The 16,911-nt window shown below is 42.4% G+C and overlaps 1 protein-coding gene across 1 annotated transcript in view; it reads left to right on the top strand.

Moving 5' to 3' along the window:
- Positions 1–1,281: 1,281 nt before the first annotated feature.
- ANK2 (ankyrin 2) overlaps positions 1,282–16,911 on the top strand; it is a 550,591-nt gene continuing 534,961 nt past the window's right edge. The window contains exon 1 of the mRNA XM_019534075.1: positions 1,282–1,338. Within this exon, the coding sequence (XP_019389620.1) occupies positions 1,318–1,338 (21 nt within the window). The 5' untranslated portion in view covers positions 1,282–1,317. The remainder of the gene's footprint in view (positions 1,339–16,911) is intronic.

Below are 16,911 nucleotides of genomic sequence, written 5' to 3'. Positions count from 1 at the left end.
TTTTATCCACCAATCTCAAAGAATTTGACAGAGAACGTCAAGTATCCCTATTTTACACATGAGGAAACAGAGAAGTGAAGTAATTTGTTTGTGGTTACCCGAAAGGTACAGTTGGGAATATATTTGTATTGACCTTATTGAAGTCAATGGCAAAACTTCTTCCTCAGGTCTTGAGGAAGAATGCCTTGTATTCAGAAGTTTGTCTGACTTTGCCTCCCTCTAGACGTTACAGGTATCGCACGATTAATTGGTTAATTGTGTAGTAAAAGAGCAGCTATTCATGCAAAGTACTTATCATACAATAAAAAGCTCCAACCAGCCATGAAGTTAGATCTCAAAAATGTGTACTAACTTTATACAAGTTTTAATTTGAACATGTAGCAGGGTGTCTCCTGTGGCTGGAAGCCTTATCAGCTGTGGGCTCCCAGCCATAGAGGTGCACCTTGCCCAGCTGGGACTGAGTCCCACAGCTGCTGGGGACTTTTAGCCTCAGCAGCTGCAGATGCTGGGTCCTGGCGGTGTGCCTTCCCAGGGCTGGGACCCACTTGGCAGCCACAGGGCAGAGCTATGATCCCCTCCACGTGGGGGGTGGGGTGTAACCCTCCTGGGGGAATGGATCACTTCACTGGCTCCCACTGCAGGGACATAAGGTGCATCTAATGCGTGATCCCACAGTCATGCCTCCTGCCAGGCATGTGTGGCATGCCAAGAAGCACATATACATCACACATTAGTTCCCGTTGGAGCTTTACCTGCAGTTGTTGAGGGGGTCTTTATCTCAACTACATAGTTGGTCCAGGAAAAGGTATCACCCTAAGAAATCTGTGCAACCCTATCTACTGCAACGCAATGCCTCTCTAATAGGTTTATATATAATAGCTGTTAGCAAGTTGCAGAGAATACCGTCTGTGTTTGAAGAACATATTGAGGAATTCTTGCCAATCAATCATGGAACTAGAGCACATATTATGACTACAGTTATGTCACTTATCCCAAGTATAAGTATATCCCATTTCACACATGGAATGTGAAAACCAAATTCAGATAGGCATTAACAATGTTTTATTTAAGATGTCAGTTGACAGGGATAATTTTGTTTAGTGTTACCTCAGAATTTACTGCTAAATGACTGCTTCAGTTAATGAGAAATGAGCAAATTTCACCAAAATTGTAGCGGATCAAAAACAAATCAGGTCTGCATGTATGTTAAGTGTAATGACTACAAGAAATGTATTTAAATATATTGGAAAATTCTTACTACTTCTTCTTTTTTCTAGGTAAGTAACTGAACAGGGACATGAAGAATTGACATTTCAAATGACCACCATGCTGCAAAAGGTACTTCAGCATTTTGTTTTGGTGCGAAGGAGAGTTTACAAAGAATTCAGCTATACCTGCATATTTGCTATGGGTTTTTCTTTTTTTAATACTGGCTTGTTTGTTGAGTAAATGAATATAGTACAAATTATAATATATAAATATATGCCCAACTCAAGTGTGTGTGCGTGTGCGCAAATGATATGTGTAAATGATTTATTATAGCTAAGGGAATATCTGGGTGTACCCCCCCCCATTTACTTCATCTTAATGGACTGAGTTCTGTCCTTTGTCTATCCCACTCATATCAATACGTGAGTCTGCTTGGCCCGGTATCTATAAGCTGTGTGAATGTGAAGCGGTGTGATGGCCTTTCCTTAGAAAGAGGCAGATTTAAGGAGGGGCAGATTGTGCAGAATTAATTAGTGGGGAGTAGCTGAACATAAAGGGCAGTTTCAGTTGCCTTTTCCTACTTCTGGATCATAGTACCTGTCCTCTGTGGCTCTAAAATGGCCTGACCAGTCAGTTGAGTGTTCTGCTTTGTCCTCACATGATGGTCAGCAGATTGGATTTATTTATCCAGTCTAATTAGCCAGCATGTCAAAATCAGTTAATTTGTGGGACAGAAGGTGGGAGCAGTGGCAGGACAACCAGAGTGCTTATGCATCAGGTTTTCTGCCCTTCTAATACTTCTTCCATTTTGCCTGAGGCCATATGAGGCATTGTTTCTTCACTGTTAGTTGCTTGAAAATCTGTCTTGGATGCTGATCAGGAAATGGATTGATTGATGTCTCATTTCTGCCTCTCTAAGAGATGACATCACTGAGTAACCTTGAAAAAGCCAAATGGCTCCTGTTCCCTAGACAGACAGTTCCTTGCCAGCCAGATGGTTATTTAAGAATGTAAGTACTTATCATGGGATGAAAAGAGGTATCTGGAGAGATGTTAACAAAATTATGATATTTGTGCATATGGCTGCTACGCACAGCTTTGGAAGCCTGTTCTGCTATATAATTTGTTTGCAGAACTTGTTTGGCTGGGTATCTTTAAAATCATTTGTAACATCTGACTTGACTTCTGTAGACTGTTTGTTCTCAAATTCACACAAAAAAGAGTGGAGATGATGGGGAAGCAATTGCTGTGTAGCGTAAATCAATTTTTTGTCAAGAATAATAATATGTAGTTAACAGCTAGACCCTTTAGTAGGTCTGGATGGAAAACAAGAATGTAGTAAACATTTTTGAGAGTTTGCTATTTGGTTTTACTCATAATGAAAACTAGATCTTTCCGAACTGTTGGCAGAGAAATGGGAAGAGAGAGGGATTCACCCCACCCAGAATAGCCAGTAGTTTAGTGACCAGGCCACTCAGCTTGAATATGGCAGACTTGAATGACATGAGCCTGGATCTTCTACATCCTGGATGAATGGTCCCAATTACTGAACTATTCTGGGCTGGATATCTCCCTTTCTGCTTTGGACCATAAATTGAATTTTAAACTCCCCAAATCCCTCAGGATACTGTTCGACTGTTTCAGTGGAAAATTTTCCAACCGGTTTTACCCTCTAGGCTTTTCAAGAAATGGCATTTCCTAATGTTTACATTTGTCAGTGCCCCTCTCTCCCATGCACGCGCTCTTCTTTTCTCAATTTCTTCTTTCATTTCTCACTAGCGTGTGACCTAGACAACTTTTTAAAAATTTGCTCACATGCTCAACATGTGGTGGTATCTCTTAATACATTGAGTTCACAACCTAAACAAATGTTAGAACAGCTGGTTCAGTGTTTGCCTGTCGCAGTCAGTAGGTATAAAATAAGCGCAAGTACATCTTATATGAGGTTTGTGTCTTACGGGTTAAACTGGGAACTATTGCGAGGGGGAAGCAAGATATAATAATATAAAAGATAAAATAATAGTGATTCATTTCAGACGATTTAGCTTATTATATCTGACATGTTAGCAAGCTTCTGAAATCTAACTAAAAGCTTCCTCTTGGAAATATATCTTGTACTGTCGCTCTCAATGCACCATAATGATCATCTGCAGTGCATTATCACTACCTCACTGCAGCTGTGCACATTCTCTCAGAAGCCAGGGCTGCTGCAGAAACAACATTCCTTCGATTTCTGAGAGACAGACTCTCCCTTTCTTTTTATTCATTTATGTCTTGGTGCTCAGTGAGCCTGTGGACTATGTAACAGTTTCATTCAACCTATAATATTAGTATTTGAAATTGTCAGTTTGATGGACAGAATTGCATGCCACAGAACAGCTTGTCAAACAACGCACGCTAATTAAGCGGTCTATGAAGGATGCATGTTAAACTGTGTACTGAGGATATGTAGTCTTGTCATTAGAGAAATAGCAAACGGTATCCTGCAGCTGAGGGATTCTTGGCCTGTAGGTGATGACCCCCCGCAACATAGTGAACAATTTTTTTTTCACGATAGTTAACCACCTTCCTATCCCTTTCTCCTTTTTACGCCTTCACATTCTATTTATTTTACCCTTCCACTGAGAAAGCTTGTGTGCGTGCACGTTCCCTCTCTTTTTCTCAGTATAGTTATAGTATACTTGGTGAGTGAGTGTATGTATGCACATATTTATCATTGGTGTGCATGTATATGCAACAATACCTGCCTGAAGCTTCATACAGGCTAAAACAATAGCTTGAAGAGGGATGACGTGCTCTATTCTTCTTAATCAAGGCTCTTGGGATGTTACTTTTCTGTAGCTTAGAAATCGGCTAGCTCTTTTTGGTAATGTCACAGAATATGATTTTTTTTTTTAAATAATTCTCTCTTTTGCAGTAGTAGCTGGGTGCCTTACACCTTGGTTTGTCTCCTTGCTCTGCTGGGATCTGTTTGCAGCTGACATTTTTGGTCTCCTGTTTTTCCTTAAATGGAAATGAATTTGATTTATAGTGCATGTTACCTGACTTTCACCTTTAGCGGACTGCACTGCCATGCAAATGCAGCTACTCTTTTTCCAGTTTAGGAGTTGACTTACACAGAGGAGCCCAATGTGTGTTTCAGTGCACAGCTGTCAGGCACAAGGATTTTTCTGTGCTGAGTTGTCCTGTGACTGACTAAAAAAAAACTTGCTAAGGTGTGTTAACTGGGGATGCACTGATTGTGCCCTGTCCCTTAGTTAAAGTTATTTTGAGATCTGCTGTTACCAGGCAACTCAAAGCAACAACCTTCTCCAACAATGTAATGGATATAAAAGGTGAAAAGCTGTATCTTTTGTATTTAAGTTTAATGTGATGTATAGAAATCTGTAAGCAAAGTTTTCCAGGCATCTTTCAATAGAATAAATGTTATGTCTCTCTGAAGTTCCTAGGAAAAAAAATCAAGGATCTCTTCTTCTTACTTTGGTACTAGCAAGTTTATATTGTTATATCATGATGCAGGGAAATACTACAAGTTGACCTATGTTGCTAAGAAAAATTGTACAACTTTTTAAAAATGCCTGAAAGAGCAGTGAATGTTACTAGAGTGGGCAGTCATCCTCTATCAGCAGTTTTCGCTTTTGTTTTGCCCTACCTGGAAATGTAGGACTCCAGATATCCAAGAGAAGGAGGTACTTGTGGTAACTTTCTCTCTGTGAGGAAACAAAAACCTTAGTGTTTAGTTGCACACCTGACACCTATCACTACAAAGCAAAAATTGTGTGTGTGCCAGTGGGCAGAAAAAAGGGAAAGAGGAATAAGAAAGGGCATTTTCTGCAATGTTGTGGTTTGCTTCTTGCACAGATGTAGCCCCAGAGAGATGCTGTACCATAATTTTATTGATTTGACAGACGTATGAAAGTTTACATTGTTGAAAAGTAGCTACAGAATGAGGTAGGTGAATTACTCTGCATGACAATGCAATTATTTTCTTTTAACTTTTTTTGCAAACAAATAGCTGTACTTTTGTTTTCTACTGCTGAGAAACCCTAAGGCCAACTTTGGAAAAGTCCTATTAAAAGTAACTTTGTTTCCTCTGTTTCTCCTGTTTTTGTTTATACTTACACTACTTGAAACCCAGCAATCACTGGGACTGAGGATGCAAAACAAAGGAACTAATGAAAGGCCCCACTCATCTAAAGCAATGTAATGCATGTTGACATGCTGTAATCACATTGTGTATATGATCTTTGTCTCCAGCTGAAAGAGAGTTTTTTATAAAATGGTTGTATAGTATACAGTACACATCATGCAACTCCTACGCAATAGTTACAGTGTGTTTGTGTGCATGAATACATGTGTAGTTATGATCTTTGTGTCCATTGAAAAAATGGTATTAAAGTCAGGATAATTATTACTATCTTGGAAGAGAAAGTCTCTGGGTAATTTGATACTGGAATTGGTTGAGATCTCTTTTTATTGGATGGTAGTAATGGAAAGGTCACAGCAGAGGTTTCAGGCAATGAAATTATCATAGGAAGAACCTGATTCTAAAAGTTATAACTGCATTTATTTTGTCTCTCTGTTTTTTAAATGTACAGTTACCTTAATCACATGCGCTGCATAGTTTGACAAACCAGTTTTCAAAATTATGCAGATGAGGTTTTAAAACAAAGTTTAAAGGGGATGTGTCTACATGTTCATTAATGCGCTGTAGTCATTGTGCATTAAGTTTAGTACTTGATTAACTAAGTACTAAATCAATGTCCAGTAACTCACACTACTGCACAGGAGCGCCAGCACACAGGTTTTTAGTGATGATTACTGCTCAGTAGCCTAATAATAATAATAATAGTAGCATATTAGCATGTTTTTTCCCTGGCACACTACTGTGCAGTGTTAGTAGGCTACTGCATAGTTAGTGTCTTGTGTAGACATGCCCAGGGACTCAAAAGCATGTAAATAGCTGATATTAAATGGGAAACAATTGCAGGTTAAATGAAGAACCCTAAAAATGCTGGGTTAATAAAGCTGCATCTGGTATAATAGGTCATGATTGATTCTCTCTTAGACAAAAAAAGAAATGTGCCCGATAGATACAAGTCCTGAGCTAGGCAGGTGGTTCTGTAGGCCAAGGGGCCATCTATAAAACTTACTGTGCTTAAAGTAAGCTAGGGCCAAAGGAGAAATCACTTTGTTTCCCATTATGCTAATCTTAGTTACTCCCCTAACCAGAGAGCTATGGGACTCTTCAGCCTGGAAAAGCGCAGGCTCAGGAGTGATCTGGTAACTGCCAATAAGTTTATTAGGGGTGTTCACCAGGATCTGGGGGAACATCTGTTCACCAGAGTGCCCCAAGGGAGGACAAGATTGAATGGTCACAAACTCCTCCTTGATCATTTCAGGCTGGACATAAGGAAGAACTTCTTTACTGTTCAAGCCCCCAAGGTTTGGAATAGCCTGCCATCAGAGGTGGTTCAAGCACCTACTTTGAACACCTTCAAGAGACATTTGGATATATATCTTGCTGTGATCCTATGACCCCAACTGACTTCCTGCCCCTGGGACAGGGGGCTGGACTCAATGATCTTCTGAGGTCCCTTTCAGTCCTAATGTCTATGAATCTATGAAATGAGGCAAGTTGGGTCAGTATCTAGTACTGATAGTGGAAGCTGTGAGAACTCCTGGTCCATTGGTCCTCAGGACCTGACTGAATTCTGCAGTTTAGTTCACAGTGTTTGGATTTGAACTGGTCCTTGCAGGTTTCTTTGGAGATTCATGTTATAACCAGGGCTATTTAGCCCAGAGCAGACAAAACTGAGGGGAGGATTTGATAAGCCTTCAAATATCTGAAGGGTGATTACATAGGCGATGGAAATGGGTTCTCATAGCTTCCACTATCAGTACTAGACAGTGATCCAACCTTGCCTCATTTTTCTGTGGCTGTAAGATTAATGGCCTTAACAGGGGAAATTTAGGTTGGAGCTTAGAAGGAACTTTTAGTCTATGAGGATGGTCAAGATTGAAACAGGCTAACTAGAGAAATCATGGTATCTCCATCTATGGAAGTTTGCAAGAGCAGGTTAGATGCACACTTGTCTGGGATGGTTTAGTCAGGGATGATTCTGTCGTGAACAGGGGGCTGGACCAGATGACCTTGTGAGGTCGTCCCTTCCAGCCCTTCTTTCCAGAGATACGGGGCAGAAAATTTTCCATGGATAATTTTCCAAAAATAAATTTTCCGTAAAATTTTCCAGTGCTTAATTTTTCCACAGAAAATCTTCCACCCCACATCTCTGCCTCTAGTGAAAGAGAACGTGGTTCAAGTAGTTTTGAATCAGATTTGCCTCAATCTGATTCTGAGATGGAACTAATAAGTAGTGTAAGTGATTCTGCAGATAGTGACAGTGAAACTGGAGATGCCACGATGACCTCTGTGGAAGAGGGCTAAACTCTGTTGAAGTAGCTTAAGGCAGAGATGTGGGGCGGAAGATTTTCTGCAGAAAAAGTAAGCACTGGGGAAAAAAAAGAACTTTAGGTGTGCTAACATGAGTGTGTCAACAGTTTTCAGTGCCTTCATTTTTTTTTCTTAAATTTAAACAAAAAATGTAAGGGTAACATGCTATTGTGTATTGTCTTTACATTTTTACAAGTATTCCAATAAAAATAATCTCTTTCCACATAAAGCTTTGAATTTGTTTAACTATAACATTTTAACCACATTAAATGTTCTGTATTTAATATTTTTCCTAATAAAATATTTCATAGATCCATAGATATTAGGGTTGAAAGGGACCTCAGTAGGTCATTGAGTCCAACCCCCTGCCCTGGGCAGGAAAGAGCACTGGGGTCAGACAATTCCAGCTTCAGTTCAAATACGTGAGGCTATTGAAATATAAAATTAACATGGGGTACTTTTTAAATTTTATTTGACTTATATTTCATAAAAAACATGCTGAATCAGATCACGCTCTATTTAGGGCATTGGAAAATTTTCCAATTCAAAATTTTACTGGAAAACCCACATCTCTGCTTCTTTCCTATGACGGTCCCATGATGATGTTCAGTGAATTAAAATATCTAAGAGAACCTCCAAAAAACTTCTCTATCTACCAGCATCTGTCCTAGATTCTGGTGTAGTATCTTGTCACTAGAATATCTAAGCACCTCTCTACATCCTGAAATACTCTCGGGCCCACCTACACGTTACACTTAAGATGTGATTAACCAGTTAATCATGTCTTAAATTGTGACCCAGCCACACATTCCATCAGTTAACAGTATGATAAAACAAGGAATAAACCACAAAGTTATTCCACAAAAAATGTGTAATAACTTTGTGGTTCATTCTTATCACACATATGGCCAGGTGCTCTCCTGTGTCTGGGAGCCCCATCAGCTGATGGGGATGCAGGGATGCACCATGGACTGCCATGCCTACAAGTCCTGCAACTGATGAGGCTCATAGCTGTGGGAGTGCCCCATGTGCTGCTGTGCCTGTGAGTCCTGCATCTGATGGGGCTTGCAGCCATGGGAGTGCTTCCACAGCTGCAAGCCTTGTCAGCTATGGGACTTGCAGCTGCAGGACCATGTGTGGGGGCTCCTCTGGCTATGAGCCCTGTTAGCTCTGTGCTCCCAGCCATGGGAGCTTGCTACTTGCTGGTGCAGGGGGAGCCTGGGATCATGATCCTGAGCTCTCCCTGCATGGGTTATAAGGTATGATTGGATATGATGCTGGATCCCACAGTCAGGCCTCCTGCTATGCATGTGTGGCGTGAGCTTCTGGCAGACCTGGAATATTTTTTCTGACTCTTCACCCAGCTGCTTACTATCATGGGTGGGACTGGAAGGTGATGTTCATTGTATATGTAGCTATGTAGGTGGCTGGCTGACTGGGGGACATGAATGGAGAATATAATCTATTTGTCCAACTGGGGGCAAAGCATAAGGTTGTTCACAAATGTCTTGGAGCCTGGGTTCACTTCCAACCCTAGTTGAGTGCAAGTGCATTACACTTTGACTTGAGCATATCGCACGGCTCTATTGATTCTGCTTTACATAAAAAACTCTTCCACTACTAAAAAATACTTTTATAAGCCAAGGGCATGTATGTACTTTAGAAGTGATTTAGTACAGTCAGCAGCTGAACTTCTTGATGGAATGATCTCATGTCTGCACTTAGGACAAAAAAAAAAAAGCAGTAGCTATAATTAGATTTCCCCCTCCTTGAAATGTGTATAAAGCACTTTTGGTTTTCTTGTCTGTTTACTTGTCAAACAATAGGCTAATACCTTTCTTAATATTCAAGTTATTTCTCTGTCTGTCTGTCTGTCTGTCTGTCTCTCTCTCGCACTCACGATGGAGCCAGTGGCCTGACCTCGCTCCCTGCCACCATGTCCAGATCATGGGACTCTGCCAGGAAGCAGGAAGTGGGGCTCCCTGTCACTTCCAGCAGAGTCCCATGAGCTGCACATGGTGGCAGAAGGCGGGGAAGTAGGGTGGCCATCATAGAGGACGGTCCAGTTGTCCTCTACTGATATGAAACCAGACACCTTTATGTCTTCTATAGAGGAGGTAAAGGCATCAGGTTTCGTATTAATAGTGGACAGAGTAACAGAAAACTGGAACGTCCTCTGTGATGGCCACCCTATGGGGAAGGCAGCTGGTTCCATTGCACAGAGCCTCCCCAGGGTGGTTTGTAGAGTCCCAGGAGCTGCATGTGAGCTGTGTGCAATAGGGGTGGGTTGGACTGGCTCTGCTTCTTGCTGCCACCTGCAGCTCCAGGAATTGACCAGAGCTGCACACTGTCCAGCTGCTGTACATGCATGGGCCTTGAGCACCCTGAGGGCCTGCCACCTGCTGCTGCTGCTGCCGCCACTGGTGGATGGGGGCTGTGTGCCTTGGTGGGCATTCGGCGGGGTCCCCACACCCTCCACCCTCCCTCACTCTCAAACCCCACACACGCCCACACCCTACCCACACACAACCACAACTTCCTCTTATATACACATACCCCCAACATACCCTGAACCCCCTATAGCCAGAGCCCCAGCCACAGTCCCTCACAAGTCACCCCGTACACCCACCCACATACACACCTGACATGCACCATACACACAGACCTATGATGCCCGGGGGTGGAGCACCTGTCAGGGGACACAGCTACCGTTGTGGCCCTCAACAGCTCACCAAAACTCATTAAGCAGCCATCCAGCTGAAATAATTGCCCACCCTTGTCCTAGAAGTTATTTAGTCAAGCTTGCTGCTCAAGGTGGGAACATCTCTCTAAATACCCTCAGGAAATTTTTCATGTAATTTTTACTTAAAGACTTACAGAGAGAGAAACTATACAGCCTTACTTATTTGTTCCGGAGTTTAACTGTCTCTGGACTTTGAAAGTTCTCTACCTAACCTATATCTTCCTTGTTGCAGTTTAAGCTGTTAGTACTTGTCCTGTCACCAGCAAACATCAAAAACAATTGATAATCTTCCTCTTGGCAGCAAGCGTTATATTTTAAGACTGTTATCAAATCCCTTCCTCTGCCCGTTCCCCTCCAGATTAAGTAATTTCAGTTTTTCTAACATTTCCTGTATGTCATGTTTCCAGACTTGTAATAATTTCTGTTGCTCTCTTTTGGGCTCTCTGTTCACAATGTGTGGTGCCCAAAGTGGGCACAGTACTCCAAGTAAGGCCTCACAAGCACTGAATAGAATGGAGGACTAGCTTCCCATGACTGACTGACCACATTATTTTCCAATAGGCAGGTGTCCATGTCTTCAAACAACCACTAACAGTGCAAGTTAAATGGTACTTTCATTCACATTTTTCAGTGAACAGGAAGTTCTGGATGGTCATGGAGAATGAATTATCCTTTGACCAGGGCTGTCCTTGGGGGGACGAATCAGGGTGATCGCCCCAGGCCCCACGCTTTGGGGGGCCCCACGGATAGCACTGTACAGGCCCTGCTCTGGACAGCATGTGCCACCACTGCCAAGCGCTGCGAGCTCTGCCACCGCCACTGAGCACTGCCTGCTGTGGCCACTCACCACACCGTGTCCCCTCCTCCAGGCCCAGCACAGGCTGATATGCTGTGAGCCCCACATCCCGCTAGGGATGGCTCTACCTTTGACTCAGAGTCCCTCCAGAATACAGGTAAAGCAAAGTCAGGAAATTAGTATTTATTAGTGGTTCTCTAAAGTACTTCATTCTTCAGGATTGCCAGTCTGGCATGATTATTAAAGTTGCAGTAATGAAAATTAATACAAATTAAACTTCTTTTCACCCCAACCCCACACAATACCAAAGAAAATCCCAAACCTATTTCATTATAGCTAAAATGAGAAAACAGAAAACTGTGGGGCCATATCTAATCCTTGTACCAGAGTTTTAACAGGGGAAAGGAAGTGCTAAAGACTCCATGAAGTCCACCAGAGGCATAACTGTTGCTGTTTTTTTTAATGTGCTGTTATGACGGGCAGGTAAGATGAGTGTTAAAACAGGTTCTGATCTTTCAGGGTGCTGAAGCCAAGGGGATAGTCTGCACCTTTTAATGAGGGTTTATCACTTCATGTGTCTGGACCTGTAATGCCCCTGTCATGAGCTTGATAGGCAGGTCAAAGGCTGTATATTACCTAGTGTGTGAATATTTATGGTTTGCAATCATGGTCAAAACAACTTTCAGTTTGGTAGCGTAGGGAAAAAAAATGGGTATGGCAAGCATTCTGCTCAAAGCTGTGGCTACTGAAAAGCAAGGCACGGTTCTTCTCTGACATGTTTTTTTTCTTCAGTAATAAGGAGGGATCCTAGTTTTCTGTGATTAAAAAAGGCAAAATTATCTGATAAAGAAAAGACACCCCCCCAAATAAAATCCACATTTTTCCACAGTGATCTCACGCCCCCTCTCCCAGTGTTGATTTACTGAGGGGCCCCAGTGGTGGCCCCAGCCTTCACTGCTGATTGGCTGAGAAGGCTGCTGTTTATATGGCCCCACCTTTCACTGCTGATTGGCGGAATGCCGTGGGGCCCTTGGCCAATCAGTGGCAGAAGGAGGAGGGGGCAGCCACCATCCTGACTGCTTCCCTGTGTACTGGTGGCTTCTCCCCTCTAGTGTGGGTTCTTGCAGCTGCTGTGAGAACTGCTGGCTCCCACTGGCAAGCAGGCATTTCACTAAGTTTTTTTTTCTTTCTGGCAATTCTAAAGTTTCTTTGTAAAAATGCAGAATCTGCATTTTTCCATGGGAAATGGATTTGTAGGATCCCTGGTAATAAGAAATAGAAGGAAGAAACAGCTGTTCTTGATAGGCACATTACCAAAATCATTTCCTTTCTCTATTTCAGGTGCATGTACATCCTGAGGAAAATGGCTGAATAGTCTTAAAATGCTCCATAACTCACTTTTCCATTCTCTGAGTGAGATTACATATGTGAAATATTGTCTGAAAAAGACAAGATGCTAGCTGCCAAATGTTGTTTTTGTTTTTTAATTTGCCATAACTTTTCTGAGAGAAGCCTTATTTTCTCTTCTTGCAAGTAAGGCAACCAAGAGCATTATGGTTGTTTCTCTTAACTGTGAGAATGGTTTCAGACACAACTTTCCAGAATTCTGTACAGGTGCCTTATAAAATATGTCTGGCTGGCAAGAACTACCCAATTACTGTAGTTTCCTTTCACTTCTACTGGAACAATAACACAGCTCTGACCTCCTTTACAAAGTCACTTCTAAAAACGTTTCTGTCTCCGTCTAGTGATATGTTTGATAATTAAAAGCCTTGTTTTTATCACACTTGCTGTACAAAGCTTGCATGTATATTTAAAACCATTAAAGGTTCATGCCTGAAGCCATAATGTTTACAAAGGGAAAATAGTTGTTTTGAAATAGGATTTGTATTAACTATAGAACCAAACTGGGACAGAAAACAAAAATACTGTGTTTTCAGTTATATATGGTGTAGCCATATTGGTCTACAGGCAAAAGCAATTGGAACTCTTGGTAGAAGCGATATCTTTTATTGAACCAACTAGATATTTGCAAAAAATAATTCTTTATTTGCAAGCTTTTTGTAAATATCTAGTTGGTTTAATAAAAGATATCACATTTACCAAGAGTTTTGACTGTGTTTTCAACTGCACTGAACAAATAGCTAGATAACAGTATTCTGCAGGTTTTTATATGGAAAGGTATCTGAATAGCCCAGAAACCTTACCCTACTGCCAACAACCATAACTGGTAACAAATCAGTTATGATGCCATAAATACAAGCAGGAGTATGTCATGCATTTTTCCTGCTACTGTATTTTTCCTCCAGACATCACAAATTGAAGGTTTTTTTCTTTCTTGATTCAAGAGGCCTGGGGTCCTGCCCAAGAGTACCGTGCTATCAGTGCTCTCTCTTTGAGCGCCTTGGCTAGGGACAGACTTTCAAAAAGCCTGAGGCTGAATTGATTCAAGGCTGAACCGGTTTGTAACTGAACAGACATTCTTTTTGGACTGACGAAATTTGGGCACATGCCTCCAGTGGCTCAGGCTAGAAGCTGGGGGGTGCTAGAACAGCCCTCCCTTCCCTTCCACAACACTGAGCTGAGGTGGGGCATGGCCATGCAGGACATTCTGATTACCTTGCCTGCATCATCCCAGGCTTTTCCCTGCTGGCTGCTTGAGGGGCAGCAGTATTGCCAGCCCTGAGCCCCCTGTTAGTGCTCTGAGGCAAGATGGGGTATACAGTGCATGCATCTGTTGATGATAAGTGCTTTTCAATCTCCCTCTCCCTGCTTCTTTATACTGTCTGGAGCAAACTGACAGGTGAGCAAGCCAGAAGGGGGCTGATAACTTTATCACCGCATCAGTAAAACAATAGGCTCTATCCATTACTTCAAACTATTCTTAAACAGCTTACCACTGGCCTGTTGATTAGCTCCAAATAGCCCTAAGTGGTCATTGTGCTGTCTGCCTGTCCCAGTGAAACTGGAGAGAGACGCACACAGAGACACCTCTCAGAATTAGCTGGCATACCACATGCCTAGGGTCCATGGGGCTGGTGTTTGCTGTAGGTGATGGGAGGGAGGGGGGGATTCCTGCTTAAGCAGCGAGGGGATGAGGTAGGGGGGCATGGGGATGCCAGCAGACTCTGCTGTACCTGCAGTATCTACCGGAGCTGCAGCCAGGGAGCAGAGGGGTGGGGTCAGCGCTGCTGAGGAGCAGAGAGCCCCACCCAGCCCAGAGAGCATGCTGGGATGCTGGGGGACTCTGGTTTATCTTAAACTAGCAAGGGGTCTGGGATGGACATTGCATAAACCAGTTTGACCCAAATTGGTTAAGTCTGATGCTACATTCAACCAGGTTTATCTCAAACTGGTTTCAGCCATTTTGAAACTGGTTTATGTGCACTGAACATCTGTTCTGTTACAGGTTTAAACCAGTTTCTGATCACTTAAACTGGTTTATGTGTAATGTCTGTCCCTAGCCTTTGTCTGTAGCACTTTACTTCCTTTGCTGCTCGCTACATTTTTGCGTAGTAAGGCTGCTGCAGCTAAAAATGTCATATTTAGCAGGTCTGGCAGAAACATTTTGAGCAAAATATATTTCCTTGTTAGAAAAAGGAGTTTTGGGAACAGCAGAATTGTTTTTGCAAGAACATAACAGGTCACTGTTAATCTCAGCATTTAGTGCTTTGCATCCTCATCCCCTCAGGACCGGCTCCTAGCTAGACTGCATCAACGTTGATACACCACAGTCTCTCTTTGTTGCTGGCTTATATACCAGTAGCTGGGGATATAATGTATCAGGAGTCTTAGAATGGAATCTAACTGCCATAACTGTTGCATCAAAGGTTTTGGGGGTTCAGAACCATCCTTTTGGCTTGTGCCTCCTTTTCCCCACCTGTATCCTGTATAAGCTTTTTAATCCTAGGTGCTACTTAAATGAACTGACACAGCATGTATTTTTAAGTGTATGTATTTCTAAGTGCTTGATCAATGTATGCTTGTCCTAAAGATTATTATTTCATTGGCTGGATTTAGAAGGCACTGTGGAATCGCTGTGAAGTAGGATTTGCATTCTAGCAGGCTGCACATTTTTGCATCGGAGAAAGTACGAGTGGTAGAGAGGTTTTGACTAACATTTGTGGTGAAACTAGGTCCACTTTGGTTGCTTTAATCAACCCAGCACAGCAATGAAAAAAATTTTCAGAATGCCACTTGTATTTATCTGTAATCTTAATTGGTCTAAACCAATCTTCCTGGGCTTCAGGCTGGGTGATCAGTGTGGGGTTGATCCACAGGCTGCATCTGGTGCATGGGATCATTTGGTGGGAGCAATCTGGTGTGTGGCCTCAGCCCCACGCTCCAGGTTGGGTTCGCTGCCCTGGCTCTGGCCCTAGGCCCATGTATGCTGGATGGAACCCTGGCTCTGGCTCTAACCCCAACCCCAGCTCTATGCATGTTGGCCCAGTCCAACACATGATGCTGTTTCATCTGGCCATTGGGCTTGGAAATTTGGCAATAGGGGAAGCTGTGGCAGTGGTAATTGCCACCACTCTACTGCCACATTTCGAATCTGTGGGGAGACCCGTGGGCCAGATGACACAATTCCACAGGCTGGAAGTTAAGCAGCACTGATAAAATCAGTGGAGTGGGTTCCCTAGGCTGCTGCTTTTAGGCAGCCATGGGCTATGAAATCAAATAAGACTTTTTTCCCTCTTTTATATGGCACTGAAATACCGACCTGTGGAAGGTATCCTTCTCAAATTTGGCATGCTGAGCATTCATAAACTGTTGCATTAAAGTTCATGACTCCTCAAAAATATATTTGAAAACAAGCAATTAATCAGCTAAAAATCCCCAGGGTTTTATTTATTTTTTAAAATAAGCATTTAGTTAGAGTTGCTTTCAGTGCTGTTTTGTTACTTGGTTAATATAGCATGTAATGGCTTCCTGGTTGAAAACCATGTCGGTTTCCTGTTTGCACCAACACCTGCCCCCTCCTCACAATTGTATAAACAATGATTTTTATACTCTTTATGCAAGCAAAATAATTTTTGTTTACCTTTCTTGGATCAGTGCAATCCTGAATCTTCTACCCTCTGGCCACTCCTCCAAAGACTCAGTACCTAGGACTGGTGAAACCTAGTTTCCTTCCCCCACCTTCAGCTTCAAACCCACTGGCATATATTGCAGAGTGGCTGCACGATGACTCCACAGCCTTGGGCTACAGTAGGAGTCTTAGAAGTGGATGGGAGCTCTTGTATGTCCTTGCTGTGGGTACTGTGACTGGTCCATGTGTATAACTTTGAGTCTGATAGTCATTAAAATAGGATAGACTGAGACAAAGGTGGAGAGTTTGAGAAAAAGGTGCAAAGACTTCCTGACTTACTCTTGCCCCTCATTTCTATGTCTCAGTATAGGGGTGGAGAATTCAGCATTTCTGCTTCAAGAAGACTGTAAACAAAGATGCTGTAACCTGTATGCATAATTCTTGCCTCCTAACGTTCCTTTCTATGCCCGGAGCCATTCTGCTTCACTAAAAAGCTGGTTAAACTTGGGCTGCTTAATCATCTACTCCTATTTACTCAGACCATTGTGTCAGGCCATAATGTTACAGTAATTTGTCTCATTAATTTGTAGCCATGAGAACAAATTACAATCTTCTGAAATAGATGATGATAACTAAATTCCACTTAAAGGTCATAAAAGATGATAGGAGAGGAAGTT

This window comes from Crocodylus porosus, unplaced genomic scaffold (assembly GCF_001723895.1).
Source record: "Crocodylus porosus isolate Cpor-Errol unplaced genomic scaffold, CroPor_comp1, whole genome shotgun sequence".
Lineage (NCBI taxonomy): Eukaryota > Metazoa > Chordata > Crocodylia > Crocodylidae > Crocodylus > Crocodylus porosus.
The sequence above is the reverse complement of the archived record's forward strand: the minus strand, read 5'-3'. Positions and strand labels throughout refer to the sequence as shown.